At 31.7% G+C, this 17,987-nt stretch overlaps 1 protein-coding gene across 1 annotated transcript in view; it reads left to right on the forward strand.

The window, feature by feature from the left end:
• LOC146998805 (uncharacterized) overlaps positions 1 to 17,580 on the forward strand; it is a 97,398-nt gene extending 79,818 nt beyond the window's left edge. The window contains exon 2 of the mRNA XM_085811674.1: positions 16,042 to 17,580. Coding sequence (XP_085667800.1) covers positions 16,127 to 17,032 — 906 coding nt within the window. The 5' untranslated portion in view covers positions 16,042 to 16,126 and the 3' untranslated portion in view covers positions 17,033 to 17,580. The remainder of the gene's footprint in view (positions 1 to 16,041) is intronic.
• Positions 17,581 to 17,987: the final 407 nt, after the last annotated feature.

Genomic DNA, 17,987 nt, shown 5'->3' on the forward strand with positions numbered 1-17,987 from the left:
ATAGCATCGAATTTGGTTTCCATTATGCAGGCAATTTCTCTTTTCATTTCGTATTGACTTTTTTCAATCTTTACTTGTACGGCTTTTATTTCGTCTTTAAAAGTTAATTGACCAGCTTGAATGGCCTTTATCTCTTCCTTAACGGATTCTTGTCCCGCTTCAATCCTTTCCTGATTAGATTTCATATCTTCTTTCAACGAGGTAAAGGCTGAGATCAACTGCCTTAATTGCTCTTCCATCGCTCTTGTTATTGGCATTCAAATCCCACTTCTGACACCAAAAATTGTTGCGTGCGTACGAGTTCGTTATGAAATGAATGCACAAGTCCGATGAAAAATGAACAAAAATTTATTATTATCACAACAAAAATGCTTACATTTTCTCAAATTATCATGCAGTATTACAATATCTCACAGTAGTTATCTTTTAACTACTCAAATGTCCAATAGAACGTAATTCAAAACAGCTAAAGAACGCTAATCCGCGAATTCGCTACAATCAACAAGAGCAGTTTTCTAAACAACAACAAACTAAGCAACTACTGCGAACTGAGACGTTTTCCTCTTTTTATAAGATTTTAAAATCACGCGCTAGAATTTTCCAGTACTTTCTCGAAATCAAAAAGAGATATTTATTTATTTAATGCACGCCATCTTGTATTTTCAATTTTCCTGCTTAGCTTTCTTTTAATATTCGTCACGCCCTGCACTGCGCGAGAAATAAAACCATTTAATTTATAATTGAAGTAACATTAGCTTTTTAAATACCAAATTCGTAACAGTATCTTTGCTAACATTTCTACATAGAATTTATTCTATTTTGACATATTTATAGATTTTTGAACTAATAAATTGTCTTCGCCGCAAAAGTTCTCAGTTTAGTTACCAACTTTCTGTCTTTGTCTAGCAATTATTGCCTTAACGTCTTTATTTGGGAGCATATTTTATTTAGTTTTTTATTATTACCTCATATCTATTTTTCATTTCGTATACATGTAAATATGCTACTTCACAAAAATGTAAATATGTTAGTCAGTTTATAAAAAAAAATTATGCTTGAAAATTCGTTGCTATGTATTTTTATGCCGCGATGTTTCGATAAATTTTGGCTATAGTATTAGACGATCGCGTTTAGAATATACATGATTTGCTGAAAGAAAGAAATCAACTATAACTTAAGGCACATTTTTCTTTTTGTCACTTTTCTTTCCTGTATACCTTTTACTTTGAACATCGCTATAATCCCTACATATATCACACTCTACCTGGAACTCTATTACGGAACAGATAAGAGCAAAGAAACATTTATTTCCTCTCAACATTAGTGTAAAACTAAAGTACCAAAGTATAATACTTTGGTCAATTTACTGACTTGAGAAAATGTCAGCATAATCGACCTTGCCTATAACGATCTCACCTTAGTTGAGCAGTCTCGCGACATATTTATATAAATATTCAAAAAGGATGCTTCAATGTCATAAATGCTACCTTCGAACCATATATACCAAAATCATTCCAAAACTTTGACGAATAATTTCATATACTGGTCATGATTTTAATATAATTACATCACTTTACCATCATGATTATAACGTAAATCCTACGATAATCGTAATCCTGCTTTATTTCGCCTACTCACCACAAAAAACTTGAAAATATTTTCCGCTTAGCGGTTTTCTGGCATGGAGATAGGAAAGCCGGTTTCCACAACCTTCGTATTCGTCCTCGAATCTTAGGATTCTAGCTTCGGTACTCGACAAGTGTTTAGTCTGTCTGTGCCACACAGGCAATTCTGGTGTTTGGTTTGATTTAGTTGATTATAACGAAGCACACTTGCGCTATCTGCCTAGGATGAAGGATGCCTTCGTGGAGAACATTCTAAGGGAATCTGGCTAATATACACGTTACACATAGGAAAAACTCCGAAACCTCCCATGCAGTCAACCTATTCGCCTAGAATCGAAACCAGTTTGAAACTACCAGTGCTCAGCGATTTTACCCCTCCGCCACTGTTGGGCGACAACTGCTGTCGAGCCGAAATTCTTCTAGAGAGCGTGATCTTAGGTCTTGGGAATGTGGGAGAAAGTTGTAGAGTGCGTGGATAAAAATCAACGCGCGAAAATGTTGCAACTAGTCGTGCATCCTTGACACGGAGGAAGAAACAAACCTCCTTCGACAGTTTTTTAAACGATCTGCGGGTGAAAATGAGCAGAGCATGACGAAAAAAGCGAAGACCAGAGACAAAAATTAAGCGCTTCCGTAGGCACTTCACTTTTTCTTTTAATTATGTTTTTATAGAATATGTATTTGTTATTTATAAATAATTGTTTCTTCTTGTTTTTGAATAAGAAAATACATATTTCTTATTCGAAAACACTTAACAAAAACAACTGAGGTCGTGATTTGAGAGCTGGCACAGATTAATGGCATTTCGAATTATTTCAATGGGGAAAATTGCTTTGAGATACGAGCAAGGTTACGAAACGAATTAAACTCGTATGTCGAGGTACCACTGTACGTAATTATATAATAGTTAGCAAGCAGATAGTAATAAATAATTTTTAAAGTCTGATGCTATCAATATATAAATTATGTTGACTAGTATAATTAATTTAGAATTATGCGCCTACATATAATAAGATGATGTATGTTACTACAGATACGTATTAATATATACATATATAAGTCTGTGCATATATATGAAATCATAATTCGATTTAAACCAGTTAACAGTTAGAATTACTGAACAACCATGAAAGATTCCTCAAGAATGAAATATGGTGTAACAATGAACACTTAGTTTAGAAATTAGATTCTATTGTATATTGTTGTAAAAGCCATTGTAAGAGTGAAAATTCTTCATTCTGCCTTAATGCGATTTTTTGCGTTTAATGCGTTGTTTGGAGATTTTATGATCCCGAATTATATTGATGTGATATATTAATACTGCATTTGTAGACATACGTTTTCTGAGAAACGAGTCAAGGCGATTGATTTTTTGTAAAAATTTGGATTTATCCTTATTTTATTGACGTGCACCAGCACTGAATTGAGAATGGCTTGTGCTATGCTTCGATGGATGAAAAAGCGTTTGTAAGTAATGAATATTATGAAAGTTTCAGCATATTTAAATGAGTAGTATTAAAAGTATATATTTACTAATACCATATATTAATACTTTATGGTAAATTTTTCATTATAAATCTCATCATAGTTTCATTTCTCATTCTATTGCATTTCTATAGCGGAACCTAAATTTTTTGGTTTACATATTGTAGATTGCATCAGTTTTGCCGCGCAATTTATTCCTCGGTATGTTACTTGTAGTGTTATTAGAAATTCCATTATTTCTGTCTTTTTTCTGCAATTGGTAGAATCTGATTAGGAAATTTATGTTTTTCTTTCAAGATGTATATGAAATTGGTTATATCAAGTGTTAAATAAACGTTGTTATTCGGGCAATAGCGTTAGCTTTATCCAGATTGATAAATGCATTTCTTATTTCTTAAAATCTCAAGACATAAAGACACACTCGGATAGGACAGGACAGGACAGGAACAAGTACAGGGGGCACCACGCCATCGCCATTGACAAAAATGGTATAGCCCCCATGTACTAGCTCTCTGGACACAGGGGACCTGATTACAGTAAACATAGGACATAGCACTAACAACGTTTAGGACATAGCGCAACTTACTGTTACAACATACTTCAACACATAGGACATAGCATTATCATAATATTACAGATTATTTACAATGCAAGAAGTTATGTTCATACGACATAGCATTATCATACTATTACACACTCGGATAGTAGATTCACTCACTTTACGTTTTTTAAGGGTTATATATATATACATTTAGGGCGTGTTCAAAACAACCATTGACGGGTAGTCTTGGCGTAATTCGGATTCATACCAAGATTATCCATTTCTCAAGGCAATAATTTTTGTTATTTTTGCTAAACCGTTTACGAAAATATAATTTTCCGAATGCTGAACTCTTATGCATGAAAAGGCAGATTTTAAGATATTTGTTTTGCAATTTGATGCAAAATTCGTATTTTTAAAACACTGATGTATATGTTCTTATTTTAAAACTCTGCCAGTATATAACATTAAATACCATTCTTGTGTTATCACCATTTATACATGCCGCTTGCTGTACAGCCTGCTGAATACATTTTACTTTCTAGCTATCTACAATTACATCGTGTTGTTTCGGTATGAATAGGGGCGAAGTTTTCATTACTTAGATACATTTAAAGATAATTAATTAAATTTTTCTGATTTTGATATCTATAATAGATAGACAGGATTACTGATAAAAAATTTAAGAAAATAGTAAATGAAGAAGTAAATAGAAAAATTTCGTTCAGGTATTGTGAGATACCAATATAAACTTCATACATTTTACTAGGGGGCTGTTGCCAAAGCAAAATCTTTACTATATATGTCTACCAGTTCTATATATACAGTGTGTTGCTCAAAGTAAACTTCCTGCATTGTGAAGAGTACTTAATGCGTTCTTGCGAAGCTTGTTTTCTCGTACAAGTTCTGCCTCTTCGAACCGAAATTGTTCGTAATCTGCAGCGTCTTGAGTTGTTTATGCAGGTTCTTGAGCTGTTCTGTTATTTCCTGTCGAATCTTACGGTGACGCGGAGAGTCTTGTATCCTTCGTTTACTTGCAACGTATCTTCATCGCGCAACTTATCTTCATCGCTTCTCTTCATCGCGCATATTCTGTTGACGTTCCACTTATCTAATGGGCCTCCGTTTCGCTTCGGCTTCCCTTTCCGAAGCACGCAGTGTTTCTTGGTTTTCTGAATGTCTTTTGTGTGTTCTACTAGTTTCTGATACAGTTTGAGCACGCGAAGTTTCTTGAGTTGCTGCTTGTCTGCTGGAACTCCTATTCGTTTCTTCTTCACTTTCTTGAATGTGTAAGCTTTCTTGTCACTATGCTTGCCTGCTGAGTTTCTAGTTGTATCTTCATTCATTTTTGAAGCTCGCAAGTTTTCTTGTACTTGCCTGCTGAGTTTCCCAGTGTTTCTTACTTCATTTTTATGTAGCTCGCTGTAACATTTGTGCTGTCTTCTTGCGTTCAGGCATTTTAGTAAATTAAAAAAAAAATTATGTAACTGTAGTAAAGTAACATTGCATCTAAATTACGTTAAATACCTACAGAAGTTTAAACTTCTACTCAGAAAGGAACTATACAATAAAAGAAATTAAATTTTTATAAATAAAATTAGAATAGCATAAACTGCATAGAAACATTTCATTATGAAGAAAATGTATTCATTCTTTCCAAGCAACCAGCGATTCGTAAATAAATTTTTCTTGCCAACTCAGGAAACAAAGACCTTTGACACTTCAGGTAATACATTAGAGTTTATGATTTAAATTTATTTCAATATAACAAAATTTCAAAATCTCAATAAAGGAATTAACGTAGCGATAGCATATCGTGTCACGTATCCAAAGGTGAAACATAAAAGTTGCCAAAAGCAGCTATTCATTTAAAATACTGATATTAATGAAAGATTTTCGACATACAATGACGTTATATTCAGTTTCCTTTAAAAACATTAAGCTTCATTTAAACAAAAGGAAATTAAATTCAGACATTTTTCCTAGCTTTCAAGCTTTTATTGTATTTTAAAATCTTCTTTTTGTCACAGTTGCGCAAGTTTTTCTCGGCGTCATTAGGAGCCGTAGGTCGAAATCATTTAAGAATCATTCCTGTAAATAATGATCATATGATAAATTGCAATACATATTCGATTGTTTTATTGAGAATTTGAGTACAATTCTTTATACATCAGCTATTATGCCCCTTTATGTAACGACAAAGATTATTTTCAATGATTATCCGATGAGAATAATTCTTTACAATGATTATTCGATGACAATGATTATTTGCAACGAATATTAAAAGCTGATGACTATGATTACTTAAATAGAATATGCATGTCATTCGATGATAGCGATTATTTCCAAAGAATCTTCGATCATTTCACTATTGTATATCGCTATACCCCTGGGTTTGGGGCCGGTTGGGAATTGTACTACGGCCCTGTAATTAAGCGTTTTAAATGACGTCAAAAAGTCACTGATCCAGATATTTTACTAGTAACTGCTGTGTATTGTGATCGAAACCGTTATTTAAATCTTCTGAATAAAATTTGGGATAATTCATTTTACATCAGAGAATAAAGCAATTTGTAACACGAATTTCAACAAAACTACATGCATCGAATAACAAGAATTATATAAACGGAAGTATCAGTACAACAAATCGCTCTTTGCAGCTCCGCTTTAGTCCGACACTTGTTTTTCAGCTATCGTATCTACCCATTTGAAGATACCATGTGAAGAATACTTTTTTTAAGTGTGTAAATTAATTACATGTATGTTATGTATATATATGGAGATATTTTTTGAATTAGGAAAGCACCAACTTCTTTTAACGAAAACAACCGAGACATTATCTCCAGTCCAATTTAATTTTTCATCTAAATCATTTCTTAATTACAAAAGTTAATATTAATTTTCTTTGCAAAGGAGACTAGGTGTTGCTGGAAACAAATGAAATACCAAACATTATTAAATTTATTGAAGTCAACAGCAGAAAACTGTTAAACATTTAATAGATCACTTCAATGAAATGTAGTTGCATTTAAACGTATTAAATTGTTTTCAGCAGATGTAATAATCAGGAACATAGGAAGATCCGAAGAGATATTGTGCGTTTAAATACTTTTTTTGTTTTCGCTAATTTTTTTATACATTTCAGTTAACGTGTAAATCTGTGTTTTGAACGCATGGCCCGTTAAGTGAAGAAGTCTGTAGGAAGGCAATTTTTAATCCTGTGCGGAAATTGTCCAAATGAATGATCAGTCATCGACTCAGCATACGCAGCCATCAGGTTGAGATCCCAAACATTGATTAATTGCGCTCGACTGGAAATTTCATCAGCATGGTCAACGGAAGCCACCGTTTAAAAAATTTTCTTGTTCTTAAATATATGCTTATTCACTTTTGTAATATGATTAGATACTTATAATCACAGTTCCTTTACTTTCAATAATATATTTCATAAATTGTTGAAGTGCAGACACACACTTCATATTGTAGAAACACGTTTCTCTGGAATTTTTGATGCAAATCCTGGTTATTTTTTCTAAGAAGGGAAAGTAAGGGAGAGTGCCATTTATAAAGCTTAGGTTTTCCAGATTTGCAGGTTTTTCGCGCTCGCATTTTACGTGCTTCTTAAGAATCTCTAGTAATAAAATGGGAACTTTCCATGACTTGTTGCCAATCTAATTGGAGAAAAAAATTTATTCTTTATAGGGATACTTGCGGGAGGTAACCGTCGAGCAATCTTCTTGTATCTGTCTCGTCCCATCCTGTTTGTTATTTTATTAAAACGTGTTTGGAAAATTTTTTCCTGATTGCATGGTTTGATTTGAGATGATAGATGTCAATCAGACCTTTTAATATGGCATCCTGAGCTGTTGGTGCCAGCAGCTTCATTTCCTATTATACCTGTATATTCTCATAATGGAATTTAGGTTAATAAGAGGAATATTCATTTCCATATTTATTGTTTTTAAAAGATTTTGAATAAGTAAAGATATTTTCTTCGTGGAACATTGAGCGTTTAAAAATCTTTGACAATCTGTAAAAATGCTCGCAAACTGTAACTTACTACTTTTGACAAAAAACGTATAAGTAATCATTTATTAAATTAATGAATTCAAACATATGAACATATATATTTAATAAAATAAAAATATTTCAGCGCAAATAATTATCGACGTATATTTGAAGAAGAAGAAGGAGAAGCAGGAATATACTACAGCGATCAACTACTAGAAGAATTGGATCCCCAATGTTTAAGATTGCAATACGTGTCGGAAACGTAAGTCTTTTCGGAAAAAATAATAAAACAAAACATAATGTTTCAGGTCCAGTTTAATTATACCTTTAATAATTTTTTGACAAAAACGCTGGTCTGGAAAATAATACGTTTTCAGATTTATAATGCTTAATGTTTTTTTCAATCCTTCATTACAAAAATATATTATAAATGTTTAAGATGGAAAATCCTATTGTGAAGAATTCAAATTTATTGTCATAACTTTTGATTATGAGGAAACGTTATTGCATTAACTAATGAAATATCTAAACAGAAAGCTAATATACAAAATACACGTGTTTAAACGGCCAGTTTGTAAAATTTGTGAATGAGAAGTTGTTATGAAGTTAGTTGTTGAATGTCAAATAGTTGATATAATTAGAGTAACAAAGACAAAAAGGACTTTATGTTTATAAATAATAATATATATGTATGTAAAACAAATTACGTAAACACTGAAATCCATCCTATACTCTATTCGGAACAAATCTAATATAAATTGTTCTCTTCATCTGTTTCTGTTAGACTATATATTTCTAGATTTACAGAGATTTAGAATATTATTTAGCTCGAGTTTAGAGAATGTACTCATCAAACATAATAAAAATTTCCAGATTCCAACTTTTCATTGTAATTATTTTTTTAATATATAATATTAAATAATTTTGAATTAATAGAAAATTAAAAAATAAAAATTAATTAATTAAAATATATTTATGTAGATATATATATCCCCATCACATGATTTACATAAAGATGATGATCTAGCTAAGTGGGAATTTAAATTTCCTGAATCAAATATTTCTCTTACTAAGCCACAATATTGTCGAACTATGCACATTTTTTTCTATCTCTGTCACCCCTGACACGACGTCGTGCTACTTTCTTCCTATTCCAACAATATGAGAAATATAAATATTCTAGAAATAGGTAGGTTTAGAATTTCAAATGAATTGGAGCCGCAAATATGAATTGAAATAAATCTGAATATTTTATCTTATTCATCTGCCAAATTTGCTCTGTATTATAGATCAATATGTGCGATCAGAATTCCTAACATTAATTCACACACACACACATTTACATATATATCTATATATATACGTTTATCGTATATATGTTATGGTGAAACGCCGAAATCTGGAGAATGTCGACTTTCACCGGTGAATGTCAACATTCACGTAGTCGCTTGTTGTATGTCCGAAATATTTTCCAAATACTCTTATTTCTGACTTACACCGGTAAATGTCCACATTCACCATCTACTTATGGGGAATGTTGAACACATAAGAATATTATATTTTCTCCGTAATTCGGTCACGAAAAAACGCACTTAAATTAAGAACTTAAGAATATAAGAACTTAAAACACACTGTACATTCAAAATGAGAAAGGAAAATAATAGAAGTTTAAAACTTACTAAATTACGTGATTCAAATCTTATTTATTGCAACAACTTAAACTCTTATGACACTTTCAATTGCACAAGAGGCCCTTGCTTTTACAACAGCATATATTTGTGGAACACTTCCTTTTGCAATGACAGCGTGTACATATACTCCTCTCTTTTCAACCTACACCAGAGCACATCCGTGAGTGTCGACATACACCGGTGAGGGTCCGAATGTACGAGTACAAGAATGTAATGCAATATTCGATCTTTCACCGACGTATTTGGTGAATGTTGACATTCTCCGGTGAAAGTCGACATTCTCCAATTTCGGTCTTTTACGGTAACATATATATATATATATATATATATATTTATATAAGGATTATATATATATATATATATATATATATATATATATATATATATATATATGATATATGACAATGATTACATGTTTTTAATTTTCCTTTTACAATTGAAATTTTATACTTCATGATGATTTAACTCTAGTCCCCGTTAAAACATTATTAACATTTTGCTTTGAAATTACTTCAAAACATCTTTCGAAATATAACTTACCAGTATGGATTCACTCTTTTAAAATAATTCTACTTTAATTAAACTTAGGAGATAATATAATCAATTAATCAATATTGTTTAGGAAATAAATTATTATTAACTAACTTTGCAGCAATTGCGCAAGTAATAGTAACTTGTTTTCGCACTTAATGAATTTAAGATCATACAACATTTGATATGCTAAATAGCAGCTATTAGCGCTATTTATCTCTTGCCTAATGTACCCACTTTATATATTACCTCCATTCTTCTTTTTTAATATTTCAATTTTTAAAATTTATAAAGTTCTTATACAAAACCTTTACTGTATTGAAGGTTAGCAGCCTCCTTACTTTTATATCTTGCTAGTTTATCTCAAATTGAAATCATTAAATGTCATTCCACGAGATGAAAAACTTGAAAATTTAACGCCATGCCTGCTACAGATAAACCCAAAAAACAATTTTTATAAAAAACATTTAACTGTATTTACATGATTACATGCGGCACTTGACATATAAAATATATAGGACAGACTAAAAACAATCTTAACTTTCGAATCAATAACCATAGAGCTCAAATCAAAAAATTCAACGCACAAAAAATAGCATTAAAATAAGTACACCATCACAACTCAATACAGCAGAATTAGAGCACTTTAAACACCATGACTTCAACTCTATTCAACTTCAGATACTAGATATAATACCCAATCACAAAACACGAATTTTTTAGGAATCTCTCTATATACTAAAACAACGTTCACTTTATCCATATGGACTTAACACTTATATACATAGTCATAGAGATACTTCTAAGAAGTCTATTTTCAGCCAATTTAAGCACTACAGCAACAAAACGCAGAGAGAAATAAGAGGAAGCAAAATAAAAAATAATGCAAGATTTTTATCCACTTTGGATACATTTGCATTGAAAAAACAATTGAAATGTTTTTTTGACTCAGACAACTTTCCCAAGAAACTTTTCAACTGTTACACTCCTGTACTAATAAATTCCTTATCAAACTAAAAAAATTCATTCAAGAAAGCTACGATGATATACAAATCATTAAAGACATGATTCTCCATTTTAGTCTTTTCGGACTCTCTAATAGTCTCACTCAACGCAAAATTTATTTTAAAGTCAATTTTCTACATCCGCAGTTTGACAATATTCATTTCTCAAGAATAATCAGAGATTGTAAAGATTACTTCCCCGCAGTTTACACATTACCTATGGTTGCATTTAAATATCAAAGGACCTTAAGCAACTTGCTGACTAACCACCATGAAATAGATGAAACAGCAGAATGACATTGTAAGACACCAATTTACAGCCATTACGTGAATTCTCATCACCAGCACATAATTACTGGCAACCTGAATATCATATAAAACCATCAACTTAAAACACTAATGAGTTATGGTACAAAATTTAGACCAGTCAGAAACATGACTACAAATTTCTGTTACAAGACTTTCGAAAACACTATCAACAAAGTTATAGTTAAAGCAAGCTATCAACTGAATTTACCCATAGATACCTTCTAAAAATGGAAAGCTAAAATTCTTCAACGCATATCCACCGAAATCAGTCACCTCAAGTTTAAAAGTACACTGAATTGGTCACAAATTACATCAGATATTAAAACATTAAAACAGCTTTTTACTATTACAAAAATAGATAAAGCAACTAATAACTTATTATATGAAAACAATTCTACGCAGAAATTATTCATAAAGAACTTCTCAACGCAACTACTTATCAATTAGCCAACCTTACAGAAACATCTATAATAAACAGGTTTAAAACTTTTCATAAGAAACTCAATATTACTTTCAATGCAAACTACAACAGATTTACTAATCTTTAGGCGATTCCCAATTTCCATAAAACACAATTAAAATTCAATTAAAATTCAGATTTATTGCTAATGGAACTAATAAATTACAAGAAAAATGTAGACTATTATTTTTTAATTCAACTTAATAAAATCTGTAAATTTATTTTCAATGATTGTAAGACTAATCATAACAATCCTGGATCATTCATAATAACACTCCTGTCATTAATACCATTCAAACCATTAACATCCAAAACATTAATTGCTATGACTTTGAAAACTTATATACCTCACTTCCTCTAGAAGAAATCTATACCAGTCTACTTGATCTAACTAAACTCTTCCCTGATATGCTCAATATCATGACTCTTGACAAATGGGAAACCTACCTAAAATGCACACTTTTTCATAACTACATCAAGTTTCAAAATCAAATTTTTAAACAAGTCAGAGGATTGCCAATGGGCTTACATTCCAGCACCTCGATCTGTAATATCTTTTTATTTGTCAAAGAATTTAACTTCCAAAAAAATCTACAACTACAAGATTTAAATTACTACAAACACACCTACAGATATATTGATGACCTTATTACAATTAATAATTTTGATAAAATTGAACACTCCGAGATTTATCCGAATTGTCTTACACTTAATAAAACTAATAATTCACAAAATAGCATAGACTTTCTAGATCTTCAAATCATTAACTACAAAAAAATTTTACTTTTTGACAAAACAAGAAACTTCAATTTCAATACTAAGAAATTAATAAATTGGAACTCCAACATATCCAAAAAAGTAATTAACAATAGTATAATTAATCAAATACAACGAATTAAAATTATATGCACAGATACAATAGATTTACAACGCGAAATTTTGCTCCTTATTAAAATTCTCAAAAATAATCTAATACCCATTCAATTTATCAACCATTGCCTTAAAAGAGCAGGCGTTAAATACTCACTCTAAATCATGTAACTGATAGGGATATGATAATTTGTTCCTAAACCTGAGAAGGCGGTATAAGTTGTATGACTATCAGTTGAAGGATTTGTATATAATGTAATTACTCAATTGTATATATTGTAAAAAGCTAATTGTCTTCAGACTCATGCTGTTATTATACTGTTACTAAAAAAATGGGCCTATTTCATGACTTTAGCTAAAAAAAATGGGCCTATTTCATGACTGTCTAATAGCTCTCTGACAGTGAAAATTATTTTTTCCTTTCTTAAATTCTTAATCATTGTGACACGACAATTAGCCAAAAATTAATAATTTCCATTCAATAGTATTTTCAAAAAAATCTTAACACACAGTCTCCCTCAAATAAGAACTCCACATAATACATCCCTCAAGAATTCCGAGTCCAACCCACTACCATAAATTACTTCACCCAAGTCTTACCGACTGATATTATTCAAAGCCCCCACTGCCGCTAAGAATTTTCGGACACCCAACACTTATGAGTCAGACATGAAGAGAATACTTTGCCAACTCCCCCACTAGAAAGAATGTAAGTTACTTAATACCTTTTCTGGCCTTTATATCTTCATGTACATTCACTGTTTTTATTATATATTATTTTTTACATTTTTCTATATTACTTTATATTGTCTTTGATTTGTTTTTACAAACTTTGCATTATTTATCTTATTTTGTAATCTTCTATGTTTATTTCAACTTTACTTTGAATTCGATTTCATAATAACAATTTCCAATGTTTAATTTTTACAAATAATATAGAACTCAAATGCATAAACATGAAGGTGTCGGGGACGGTTACTCGGGTTATATCGGATTTCTCTACAGATTTTGCTTTTTACTTCAAATTGAATTGACAAAATTGCTTCATAAGAATAAGTTCTTTGACTATAAGCTTTGGATCATAATCCCTTCTATTCGCGAAGATATTTAGGATATTTGACTAGAATTGCCGGTTTGGCTTTAACTTATAACTCGAGTAAAGACGAAACACCTTCGTATTTACGTATTTTTATCAATTATTGTTCGTTGAACGGGAGTTGGTTTGTTCCCCTTGAAAAGTCAATTAATTTCCGATCAATGACAATGATTACATGTTTTTAATTTTCCTTTTACAATTGAAATTTTATTCTTCATGATGGTTTAACTCTAGTCCCCGTTAAAACATTTTTAACATTTTGCTTTCAAATTACTTCAAAACATCTTTCGAAATATAACTTACCAGTATGGATTCACTCTTTTAAAATAATTCTACTTTAATTAAACTTAGGAGATAATATAATCAATTAATCAATATTGTTTAGGAAATAAATTATATATATATATAATCGTTTATTGCAATGCATGGTCGGAAATGCTTTCCTGGGGCCATAGTGACGAGAGACTACACAAGAAAAATAGGGTACGAACAGTGTAAAGATATTTCTTTATTATTCTTAGCGCAGCGGAAACTATGAAATAAGAACAAAAACATTGGATCGTCATCAAAGAAAGTATTCGAAAGTTCCTTAGGAAAGTATCCTAAACATGGGTTTGGTAGGGGTAGTCCAGTGCATTGTTCAGCAAGATCACGAGACTTCACTTGCATTATCACTTCCGCTCGGGGTACGTCAACACATTAGTGCACGAAATCCCTGTTAGAAGTCCAACAGGAACTTGTGGCACATATCGTGGCAGCTGCTGGGAAAGTCCTCAGGATGCACAGTATTTTCCAGAACATCTTATGGTCGATGTGCGAGAGATGTGATACCTGCATCAGGGCGCAGGTCGTAATTTCGAACACCTTCTTTGAGGTCCATAAGTGTCTAATTTTGTTCCTATTTTTTAATTTCTCTTGTGCTAAGCATAATTGGTGTCCGTTCTTTCTTGTGTTTTGTGTTGTTTGTAGCGGCCAGGAAAGTTGTTTCGGCCCTGTTTTGCCATTTCATTTTTCCACGATGTCGTCTCTCTCATATATGTGCATAATTACTTATGACTCAAGTGTCGCTACTATATGATGAAATTTACAAACACGGTGTTTACAATGCTACATATTCCCATCCGAAAATATCTTTTTTTTTCCTCTTGCCCTTCAAATAAGAAATGTGTGTCCTTCATTAAAAAAATCTCCTGGAACTTTAATTCTTCTTTTTTTAAAGACTATGGAGAAAATATTTCAGTATAGGCAGCTGTCAATATTCAAACATTACATTTTAAAAACCATTAAAGTGTAGCCGAAACGCTCCGAAAGGCTTAATTCGCATAAGGATTTAGGAAATACATTCTGAAAAACTTAGCAAATTTTCCTTCAATAAATTTAATGGAACAGGCAAAAGAAATTACAGGGAACAATAAATATAGGAGAAAACAGATATTTCTTTTCCTAATTTGTTTTACTGTGTTTGATTTCTTTCTTTCTTCCTGTATAAATGATTAAAACTTAAAGAATGTAACTGAAGAATGAGAATAAAATTTTCAATTGAATACAAATGGTGGCAAGACTCCTAGTGCTGCTCTGCTGGACCACGAAATAGACCAGCAAAATGTTCTGAATTTGGAATAACGAGAGAAAATTTGAAACCTGTGCAGCCAGCGATGCAAAGAGATTGTTCTGAGAGAAAGATGACTTAAATGATGAAACTCGGAGATAATTTAATGATGTGTAAGGTTACCTCTACTGGGATAATAATAAGAAAAGGTTAAAATACAAAATACGTAAGTAAATTATACAAAAATTGAAGAAATTTAAAATATCTGGCATGCGTAAGAAATAGTAATTGATTCAAAAAATAAATGAATCTAAAGCTCTCAAACTTATACTCGTTTAAATACAGGTTTTGCTGATTCAGAAAGTACGTTAGGTGTATATCTTCTGAAATGCTTTTTCCATCCTTTGTTTGTAGTTGTTTCATTTTTCATTTCAGTTTCATTTTTTCCTCCTATTTTGCAATTTTCGCCATTCTTTCCCTCTGTTTTTAAGACACCTGTTTATTATTACTATTATTATTATTACAACATATGTAAAAATTAAGTAAGGAAAAGTAAGGCAGTGAAACTTTGCAAATTATCACGCTCTACGTGAGATTCATGGTGGTAGCTTATTGCATACAAATCACGCCAAATTCTTTAACTTCTTTGCTTGGCTTTAGGTCCTTATAACGAAAACAACCAATTCGCCCTTTGTAGAAAAACATTCTGTCAAACAATAAACCTACGGGGAGATTTTTCTCTATGAAACTGAGCCCAAAGTGTTATATAGTATCTAAATATGGAAGTGTTGTACATGTTAAACGTGATCGTCGTTGCATTACTTTCACTTTTTTACTACTGAAATAAAGATATACTGATTATTTTGTAGATTGGAAAACCCTCCTTCTGATCATGAAAAGGAGCAAAAACTGGAAAACGAGAAAGAACTAGAAAAGAAGCGAGAACCGGAAAAGATGCAAGAACTGGAAAAGAAACAAGAACTGAATAAAAAGGTAGAACAGGAAAAGAAGGAGAAACTGGAAAAGAAGCAAGAACTGAAAAAGAAGAAAAAACTGGAATTGACACAAAAACTAGAAAAGAAGCAAGAACTGAAAAAGAAGAAAAAGCTGGAAAAGATACAAAAACTAGAAAAGAATCAAGAACCGGAGAAGATACAAGAACTGGAAAAGAAGCAAGAACTGAAAAAGAAGGAAGACCAGGAAGCGAAACAAAAACTGGAAAAGAAGCAAGAACTGAAAATGAAACAAGAGCAGAAAAAGAAGCAAAAACTGGAAAAGAAGGGAGAACTGAAAAACAAACAAAAACTGGAAAAGCAACAGAAACTAGAAAAGAAGCAAGAACTGAAAAAGAAGCAAACACTGGAATGGATTCAAAAATTAGAAAAGAAAGAAGAACTAAAAAACAAGAAAAAACTGGAGGAGATACAAAAACTAGAAAAGAAAGAAGAACTGAAAATGGAGAAACAACTGGAAGAGATACAAAAACAAGTAAACAAAGAAGAACTGAAAAGGCAGAAGAAACTGGAAAAAATGCAAAAACTAAAAAACAAAGAAGAACTCAAAAAGAATAAGAAACTGGAAAAAATGCAAAAAATAAAAAACAAAGAACTGAAAATGAAGAAGAAACTGGAAAAAATGCAAAAAATGGAAAAGAAGCAAGAGCCGGAAAAGATGCCAGAACTGGAAAATATAGACGAGTCAGAAAAGTCGCAATACCTGGAAAAGAAGCAAAAAACGGAAAAGAATCCAAATCTGAAAAACAAGCTGGAACCGAAAAAGAACTGTCAAACCCGAAAAGGAAACCGGATGAACACCGAAAAGAGCCAGAACTGGATAACGACTGTAGAACGATTGATTTAATGACCAAACGAAGCAAGATCCGGAAAAGAAAAATAGAACAAATAAATCATATACCACTGCAAATAATACCACTGCAAGCATTAAATATCAACGTCAAAAAAATAAACACCCTTCTTCAAGGAAGCCTTGCAATACACTGTCATAACCTAGAAGGTATAGGAAAAATCAGCTATAACCTCATTGCCAAAACAGTTGTAAAAGATATAGTTAACGTAAAATTTCCTGAAGCCAGAATACCAAAATGTACAATTCATAATATTCCAAAAACATTTCAACTCTGACGCCTTGATTCAAATTATAGCCCAAGAAACATAATCAAATATTTCCGAGCTAAGACCTTTATTTAAACTGAATGATCAAAATAATACTGATAAATGGATCATAAAATGTCACGGTCAAACTTTCCAAAATCTTATGAGTAAAAAACAAATATATATTGGATGGCGCACCAATAAAATAACCGAGTTTATCGGTGTACGCAGATGTCAAGTCTGTCAGGATTTCTCTCATAAGACAAACAAACCAAAATGCTCATTCTGCGGCGGAAAATATCATGTTTCTTGCTGTTATTCCCAAACTCCGTACCGCATAAACTGTTGGATTAACAATGAAAAGTATGAAACAAAATTTGACTGTAAACATCCAGCTTTAGCTATTTCCTGGTCCACATATCAAACAGAAGTTAGACGAGTAAAATCCAATACATATTATCAACAATAATGCAAGATCCTGCAGACTATCTATAGACCCTTTCCTTCAATAAAAAGAATAACAATGGCATCCGCTTTCTCAAAATAAATCTTCAAAGAGAGAAGACCGTCACCGACCAACTAAGTCAGTATCAAGTAGATTATCTGGCAGATTTTATTATAACACAAGAATCTTATTGCATCACTGGCAGACTAGGAAAAATTCCAAATAACTGGACAATTATTCAACGTCATGCTTCAACCGG

Source organism: Stegodyphus dumicola, chromosome 2 (genome assembly GCF_044657685.1).
Source record: "Stegodyphus dumicola isolate Sdum_Otavi_A_Nest chromosome 2, ASM4465768v1".
Lineage (NCBI taxonomy): Eukaryota > Metazoa > Arthropoda > Arachnida > Araneae > Eresidae > Stegodyphus > Stegodyphus dumicola.